The sequence below is a fragment of the Rutilus rutilus genome, assembly GCF_951802725.1.
Source record: "Rutilus rutilus genome assembly, chromosome: 16".
NCBI lineage: Eukaryota > Metazoa > Chordata > Actinopteri > Cypriniformes > Leuciscidae > Rutilus > Rutilus rutilus.
Window position 1 is genome coordinate 20,195,692 of NC_140224.1, and position 9,656 is coordinate 20,205,347.

The 9,656-nt window shown below is 39.5% G+C and overlaps 1 protein-coding gene across 1 annotated transcript; it reads left to right on the forward strand.

The window, feature by feature from the left end:
• Positions 1-2,761: 2,761 nt before the first annotated feature.
• On the forward strand, positions 2,762-9,654 carry rnf151 (ring finger protein 151; the record flags this gene model as incomplete). Its single annotated transcript, XM_084434593.1, has 4 exons — positions 2,762-2,776; positions 6,261-6,406; positions 8,078-8,174; positions 9,134-9,654. 4 exons carry the CDS (start codon positions 2,762-2,764, stop codon positions 9,629-9,631), a joined length of 756 nt encoding a protein of 251 aa, XP_084290719.1. The 3' UTR covers positions 9,632-9,654.
• Positions 9,655-9,656: the final 2 nt, after the last annotated feature.

Below are 9,656 nucleotides of genomic sequence, written 5' to 3' on the forward strand. Positions count from 1 at the left end.
GATGTTTAATTGAATGTGGTAATTTAATATATACAGACATATTTGCATGCACAAATAAAGCATTGTCTACATTTATAAGTATAGAACACTGTAAAACACAATACAGAAGCAAGCACTAAAGATATGAATAATTTCCAGATCATAAAACACTGATTGCTGCAGAAACTGTAGTGTAGAAAGTTTCATGGTCTTAGTGTAGAAAAGATGTGTTAAAAAAAATCGGCTCTGAGCATTAAGGCTTGCAGTGTAAATGCAGCCTAAAGACTCTCATAGCACTTTCCCGAACAGCACTCAAACATTCCTTAAATAATGAGCTTCACACGAATCACCTGTGCACATTAATTTCATTTAGGGAGCACCCATTCACATTAACCTAGGGGCGTGTACGTTAAACATCTAGTTATCATCATACTGTTCCCTGGCTTCATACCGCAAGTCTAATTATATCACTATCAGTGTTCAGTTTGTCTTTCTGAAAATACCCCTGTGTAATTATGACGGTAAGCTAGACAAGTCAGCAAGTCGGTAATAAACTTTAAACATTAACATAAGGAGTGCCGAAGATTTCTTCATAGGAAGCTGCATTTCCTTGCATGATCACCTTTTATTGCTTGTTTGTTGATTATTACTATATTCTAAAGATGTGTACATGTTTGAGGACACTTGTGGTGACAAAGTCAAATTCTTCTGTCAATTTCTCCTTGTTATTCACCATTGCGTCAAGTCATCTTTAGTTATACAGTGCTTGATTGTCTCAAAGCAACTTTACAGTGATAACAGGAAAATGATTTATTCACGAGTTCCTTTGCCCATATAATCTTTAAGCTAATAAGGTTAAGCGTATTTGGCTTGCTGTCCGCAATGGAGGGTCTCAAGGAAGCAGCTTCAACTCGAGCTTAGATTTACCCTCCAGTGGGACTACTAATGCTTATGTAGCGGGACGACGCATTGAGGTGAGAGCAAAAAATCGGAATCATTCCCTTCCGAATCTTGCAGAGATGGAGAGCGTGAGCAGGAGCAACTTTATGACTCTCTATGGGCTTCTCCCTCGACTTTATGCCTCCACGTCCCCCCGATTGACTGCGAGCTTCAGTTTTTACAAAACCTGCTTCTACAGGGCCATAACGTAAGATACAAGGTAATGGAGCCTTTTATACATTGTCGTGTTTCTTTAGAAATAAACAATGGACAAATAGAGTCTTTAAACGCCTCCGATGTAAAGTTATTCGCTGTCAAAGTGACGCCAAAATGAATGGGAGTCAATGGAATGCTAACAGCAAGTGATGGCTTGCTAAGCAATGGCGGCCCCCGGGGATGGTACGCTTTCCGGGTGCTGGATTACCCCCCTGCCAACGAACCATCCGCCATAATGCTCAAGCGGAAGGGATAAAACAAACCGGAATGGGCGGTCCCCGGCAATGACGCACAGGCGGTGACCACACACACACAAACGGTGCATTCGGATCCCTTTTTATACACTCCCTCACGGAATATAATTGGACACAACATTACCCACAAGCATTAAATTAATAAAAAAACTAAATTATGTACGTCCCACCACAATCTACCACCTGCTTTTGCATCGCCGACCCGAAGATGAACTACTAAATGGCAACCATACCCCTCAACTCCAAGGCCTAAAAATAGCAACTACAAAGTTAAAAACAAAGTCTGTGGAAGGTCCAACCCTCCCGGTGCGAGGAAGGTAAGGAGTGGTATGATGACCAGCTGTTACCCATCCTGTCCATCGTTCTTAAAATTCATCTACAGAGAACAGTGGATATGCATCACCGTACTCAAATCGTTTACAGGGAACGATGAATCTGCTTCACCACACCTAAATTCATCTGCAGAGAACAGTGGATATGCATCACCGTACTCAAATTGTTTACAGGGAACGATGGATCTGCTTCACATCCACTGAGATGACGCTGTTGCTTTGTCTCCAACACTAGATTGAAAAAGAAAAACACACAAAAAAAAAACCTAGTCCATTCTCAACATACAAATCAGTCAAACATTCACCCAAATCAATAAGCATCCACGTCTCGGCCCAACAAAGAAATTTACCCTGCCGACTACGCCAGAATGTAGCGGGACGCCGCATTGAGGTGAGAGCAAGCAACCTCTATACGATATAGCTGACTACGCCACCCTGTTAAACAGGGTAATATGACTATTAATGAATTTAACCACCTACAAAGGACACACAGGAACGTGGTTATCGAAAGAAGGGCCTGAGACGTGGATACCACAAGATACAAAAGTTTTATTTCAATCATCAAGCAGTAATCTTAAAACATTAAAAGACTTAAGGAGCAGGTTACACATACAAACATTAAAGAAACCAAACATGAAAAGGAGGCCGAGGCTTACCAATGGCAGGGAAACTAGTTTAATGAGCACAAGACTCCTATACCACCCTGTGCGCAGGTCTCACCACAACACACGCACACCAATAAGGTCAAGCATGAACGCACAGCACTCCGTGACAGAATCCCACCACCACACACGAGGGCCTATGAGTGCGAGTTGTCCAGGAGAAACCAGGATCGACAAAGCAGCAGCATCAAATAGTGTTGCCCCGCAGGCCTCACTGAACGCACAGTATCCGAGAACAGATTATTCCTTCATTTCATAGCGGGTCGCAAATACAAGTCACGCACACAGACTATCGCCATGCCAACAAAAGCATGGGAATGCAGGAGGGGCAAATGAATAGCTGCCGCCAACCACCCCCAGCAACGAACCATCCGCCATAATGCTCAAGCGGAAGGTATAACCAGAGAATGTCTAATAAGGCGAGAAGTTTCACTCTCAGTACACTTCCGGCTTCTGAAATGGTTGCAGTTCCACTCTGATTCCATATGAGGGCGCTCACAGGACGAGTGCAGAATGAATGGAGGTCTATGGCAGTATACCCATCAAAATCCACTTTTCTCAGGATAAATTTTTTTGTCTAGTAATTTGAATATTGTATTCGAAAGGAGATGCAAAGAAATTACACATTGCTGGGTGTTAGATTTTTTAGAGTCACTTATTTGCTTTAAAAAGTATTTTAAAGTGTCAATGACGTCATACACATCGTACGACCAGAGATACTGCTTTACGGCAATCCTTCAGTCACTTTGGTGCTTTCGCGCTCTGCACTTTGTTTACTCTCGAGGCATCGACAACACAGCTGACACAAGTAAATACACGTGCTAGAAAAGTTTTTGTTTTGTTTGTTTCTGGTCCCGCTTCGGATGCCACAATGCCATCAAGCGGTATCTCTGGTCGTAATCAGTCCTTCACTGACCAATCAGCGTTCATTAGCAGAATGCTAGCGTGTTATGGGCAACAACAACTCAACCTGTAAGAAATCGAAAGGACATAAGTACTCGTTCATTCAACTTTCGACCTATAACCCATGTTGAACTTGCAAAACCTACTATCGAATCTGAGATTTCTCAACGGCAATCGGGTGAAAGAGACAAATTTAGCCGTCTAGCCCCATAGACTCCCATTCATTTTGCACTCATGGGCGATCGCCCCCAGTGGAATTCTGGTGGAACTACAACCAAAGTTCGGTACAATAGGACTTAATAGGGAGTGGGCAGGCTCTCCGTAGACGGGCTCTGGTATAACAAACCGGAATGGGCGGTCCCCGGCAATGACGCACAGGCGGTGACCACACACACACAAACGGTGCATTCGGATACATTTTTATACACTCCCTCGCGGAATATAATTGGACACTACATTACCCACAAGCATTCAATTAATTAAAAACGAAATTCTGTACGTCCCACCACACTTAGATGATGATGCCTAAATTATGTTGGTGGAGATGGGTAGATGGGATGCCAAAACATCTGATGCCAGAGCAAGGTGAGCCAGAGCTTTTGCTCCGGCAATTAATTGAAAGATTAGATGGGTTCACTCCTCCCTAAATTAAGTTGTGAACTTCATTTCGGCTGTACAGCAGCTCTAAAAGAAAATAGTGTCAGCTGAAGTCAGTTGTTCAGTGTTAATTCAGTTCCGTTGTAAAGATCATCACTTATTAAATAGTTAATTTTCATCTATAAAGCAGTTCTGCAGAAAAACAGTGATGTCATCGTCCAGCTCAGTTCAATAATATGGTTGAATTTTAAGCAGTGGTTTGGGTAACTCATTACAAGTAACTTGAGTTACGTAATCAGATTACTTTTTCAAGTAACTAGTAAAGTAACGCATACTTTTTAAATTTACAAAAAAAGCTCTCCTGTCCCCAATGGTTGAGACAAATAAAGTGATAAGGTGTGTGTGTGCGCTGTGTAAACGTGATGGTCATTTTAGTTCTAGACTAAATGTGAACATGCATTTACTCATCTCACTTGCACGAAAACATTCAGTATTCCTCAAAATGAATAAAAACAGTAAAATGCAATCTCAGAATTTTACGCAAAACTTTTATAATTAACTTAAATTACACAAATATACTTTATGTATTTAATCTCACTTTATTAACCAATGTCTTTGCTGCTGACCTTCAATGATCTAATTCAACCATATTAATAAGCAAAAATGACTTTAGATTAGATTTAGAAATAAATAAGAGTGTTGAATTTCCTTCACTTGTAACCTATTGTTCTTTAATCCAGAACAGCAGCTGAAAGGTTTGTTTGAGCTGCGCCCCCTACTGTACAGGAGTAAATATGTATTTCCTTCAGCCTGAGGCTTATTCATTTCACTTTTGGTGTGAAAGGGCCTTAACATTTGCCAAAAATATAACTTTTTTTGTTGTTATTAAAAAACAAACAAGCAAGCCCAGCCCAGGTGAGAAAAAGTAACGCAAAAGTAATGTAACGCAGTTAGTTACTTTTTTGGGGAGTAACGCATGCAATATTGTAATGCATTACTTTTAAAAGAAACTTTCCCCAACACTGATTTTAAGTGTCCCCAACCAAGCAAGCCAGAGGCGATTGTGGCAAGGAACCCAAAGTCCATCAGGTGACAGAAATGGAGAAAAAAACCTTGGGCAGTGAACGAACATGGTGTCATTATGATTCAGACTGCATCACAAGTCAGAAATCAGAATTTGGATCGGTAGCATTCAAATATTACATCCAGTTTCTTTTGCTTTAAGATCGGATTCATCACGGAGTTGGTCATAGGTCTGTTCAGAGGATCTGTTTGGTTCTTGCGTCAACATTCACTCCCTATATTGTTCTATATTGATTATTCTGCTTCTAGTTTGTCCTGCATTCTAGCAATTCCTTGATTGTTTTGATTGTAAGTTTCATCTAGATTTTTTACAAATTCATCCACTTAAATATATTTATGCAAAATCTGATGTGTAAACACTGGGGGAAAAAAACACTGAAAAACATTAAAACAAGGGTCAATTATGTAATCAAAAGTAGCCTTACACAACTTATCCATTGACACATATTACCCCCATTCTCCCCTGTACATATGAATGGTGGCCAGTCCAATCTGGTGTTTTCTTTATTTTAGCTTTTAGCTAAAGCCTTCCCAATTACAGGTCTTGACTTAGTTTAATTGTTAAAGTTTGGGACATCATTTTCCCACATACTCTATAATGATTTATGATATATTCTATTGTGTATAAAGTGCTGCTGTGTGTTCATTGGTCATTCAGACCTGTGTGTTTACAGAATAGGGCTTGTAGCCTCTAGAGCAGGCAGCCATTGAAGGTCACCGGTTTCCATAGCAATGCTTTTGTCTAATAAGTAAAACCTAGATGGTACCAAAATAGGGTCCCAGTGGCTAGTGTAAAAAAGTTGTCAGGTGCTAACCACATTTGTCACTTGTGCTAGAATGGAAAAGAAGAGAAAATTGGACATCTGCAATGCATTTCTGAATGATCCAGGGTCAAGTGATCACCTTTGGGATGTTTTGCTCTGTGTTGTGATGACAGATCTGTCTGTCTTTTTGCCTCTCCAGATAATTTAACATATCTATTAGCCGTGTCCTCGTAACACAAGTGAAAATGGTGAGTTTTTCTTTTTTTTAATTACATTACATACAATTAGATATTTGTGCGGGAAAATAATGTATGTACATATTACAAGCTTTAAACATTATGTTTAAAAAGTCTGATAATATATGACATGAATCATTTTACTATAAAAGGGTGGTTTGAAATAGTTTGATTTAATATTAGTAATATTAATCATTGAAAAAATAGTAATGATGCTAGCAGTCAGCACCCATATGCCATCACAATATATGAATGAAATGTTTGTATATGATAATTGTTTTTATTTTGGCATTAGACTGGAGGTTATGAAGTGGAGCAGTTTGTGGAAACCCCAGATGATGATCTGATTTGTGTCATCTGTAGAGCCGTTCTACGCTGCCCTGTACGACTCAAATGCAACCATGTCTTCTGCAAGGAATGCATTTTACAGTGGATGAAAAGGTAGCAATTTTCAATATTTTATAATAACCAGAACAAAAGAGATTAGATGAAGCTGGGAAGTGTTATAAAAGGATTTCCAGGACAACAAAATAAAAATAAATAACAAAAAAGAAAAGTGAGGTAGGAAATTTACATTTCCTGTCTGGGTTATAATTTGATTTATAACTTAATTGGCATAGTATACTCTGAATATCTTGTTTAATTTGAAATATATTACACGCAAGCTTTTTACATCTGCCTGTTTAAAAAAATATCATGGCTAACCAGGGATGGATTGTAACACTTTCCAGTATACGCTACTCTTTTAAAGTTTGAGGTCGGTGAGAATTTTTGATGTTTTTGAAAGAAGTGAAGATGTCAAAAATGCAGTAAAAACAGTGATGTTGTGAAATATTATTACAATTTAAAACAAGTGTTTTCTATTTTAATATATTTGAAAATGTAATTTATTCCTGTGATCAAAGCTGAATTTTCAGCATTATATATTAAGATTTAAATTTTATAGAATATTATTATATTTTATGCTTTTTTATAATTATTGTATGCTTACATTATTTTGTAATAAGATGTACTATTTTTAGTAGAATCTATTGTTTCTATTATCTATTTCTTAAAGGGGTGGTTGATTATGATTTCACTTTTCTAACTTTAGTTAGTGTGTAATGTTGCTGTTTGAGCATAAACAACATGTGCAAAGTTACAATACTCAAAGTTCAAAGCAAAGGAAGATATTTGCTTTTAAAGAAAAGGACTACACGACATTCCTCCCGGGTTAGTGACATCACTAACCCTAGAATTTACATAAACCCCGACCCCGGGAACACGCAGTCCATGTTGAGAAGAGGAAAAGTTGTTGTATAAGAGTACATTTGTGAGTCAGCTCAAACTTTAGCATCCATCTTTTCACATGCAATAGAAAGTCACTCTGTGTGCATCTCACAACAGTTCCTATATGAGCGATTTATAGATTTATCATGACAGAATATCTTAATTGAAGATAGTTAACTTCACATCAGCAACATAAATTCATCAACTAACCATTCAGAGACGTCCTGTTGCATTCTACATGTTGTCACTTCTTCTTGAGTCTCTCCATCTTTGTCTGACTCCGTTTTAACATTAAAGGCAGAACAGTTTCTGTCATTTTAGTGTGTCTGTGTGAGGTAATAGCAGCTGCTAACACACACGAGCTCTTGAAACCCCGCCCTCTGCAGCAGCTCATTTGCATTTAAAGGGCCAGGCACAAAACGGTGCGTTTTTGCAAACCCTCAAAAAGTGACAACTTTAACTTGCTATATAAAAATATCTGTGGGGTATTTTGCGCTAAAACTTCACACACACACTCTGGGGACATCATAGATATATTTTACATCTTGTGAAAAGGGCATTTTACCACCCCTTTAATATTTTTGTGTGCATTCTGTGCAGTGATGCATTTTTTTCAGGATTCTTTGATGAACAGAAGCTTCAAAATACCAGCATTTTTTAGTTTTTTTGTGACAAAAACATTCACTAATGGCACTTTTTATCAACGTGTCCCTGCTGAACAAAAGTATTAATTTCTTTAAAAAAAAAAAAAAAAAAAACTTAACGACCCAAATTTTTGAAGAGTAGTGTACAGTACTTCTGCTTTGGATGTTTGAGCAAATGTTAAAGCCAGTGTTATTTCAGACAGGTGAAATGCCCTTGCTGCAGGCAGCCTATTGACCAGAACCAAATGCTAGTTTTGTTTAAGCTGAGTAAATCCATTGGCCGTTTACCAATCAAGGTAGGCAACATTTTTAAAGCTCAAGTCTAATATAAAGTTGTGTCTCGTGCTTAAAGGGTTAGTTCACCCAAAAATGAAAATTCCCCCATGATTTACTCACCCTCAAGCCATCCTAGGTGTATATGACATTCTTCTTTCAGACGAATACAGTCGGAGTTATATAAAAAAATGTCCTGGCTCTTCCAGGCTTTATAATGGCAGTGAATGGCCGTTTCTGTTTTGAAGTCCATTAGAGTGCATCCATCCATGATAAATGTAATCCACACGGCTCTGGGGAGTTAATAAAGGCCTTCTGAAGTGCAGCGATGTGTTTGTATAAGAAAAATATCCATATTTAAAACTTTTTTGACTAAAATAACTATCGATTTACGCAAGGAAAGAGTAACCCTTCGCCTGACGAATGACGCCATGATGAACTCGGAGGCACAGAGGATAGAGCAAAACAAAATAAAACACAACACCAGTCTAAAACAACAATTTTTAAAGAGAAATGTCAGAGGAGCTTGAGTTTGTTGTCCAGCCCTGTTTGTTAGAACCGCGAGAGGCGTCAAAGCTTACGCTACTCCTACATCATACATGGGTTACTCTTGTGGCGCAAGTCGGCTTGCATAGTATGCGTACGGTCGTCTGCTGGAAGCTAATTATTTTAGTCGATAAAGGTTTAAATATGGATCTTTTTCTTATGCAAACACATCACTTCACTTCAGAAGGCCTTTATTAACTCCCCAGAGCCGTGTGGATTACATTTATCATGGATGGATGCATTTTGATGGACTTCAAAACAGAAAAAAAAAAAAATACATTTTTTAACATAACGCCAATTGTGAAAAAAAGAATGTCATATAGGCTACACCTAGGATGACTTGAGGGTGAGTAAATCATGGGGTAATTTTAATTGATGGGTGAACTAACCCTTTAAACTGTGAATGTGGAACAACACCATGTGTCTGTGTTCCTAGTGTCGAAATGCCCAGCAGGGCTGCAGAACCACGTTCCCGCTCTCGAACGAGTACCTCCACATCTCCAACTGTCCGTATGAGTGGCAGCTCTGTCCTCATGAGGGCTGTGGGCAGCAGGTGCTGAGGAAAGATGCCCAGGCACATGATCAGAGCTGTATCCACTGGCGACAACCGTGTCCCATGGGCTGCGGGACGCTTCTCGTCCGAGAGAACCAGGCCCAACATAACTGCTACCGAGAGCTACATCAGCGCTACGTAGCCGAGCGGAGGAAGCAGAGGGCCATCGCTGCCAACCTACGCAGGAAGATGCAGCGCATGCAGAGCCGGATGGCACAAATAAGAAGGCAGATCAATCTGATGTGTGAGAGCCTGGAGGTCGACGATCTGGAAATTGAAGCAGGGGAGGGAACCAGCACTTGGACTAACGCTAGTGCCGCCAGTCCGAGCAGCAGCCGCAGACGCCAGCACACTAACAGTTCAAGAGTCAGAAATACATGACGGAAATATCCTTCAGGATTCAAAG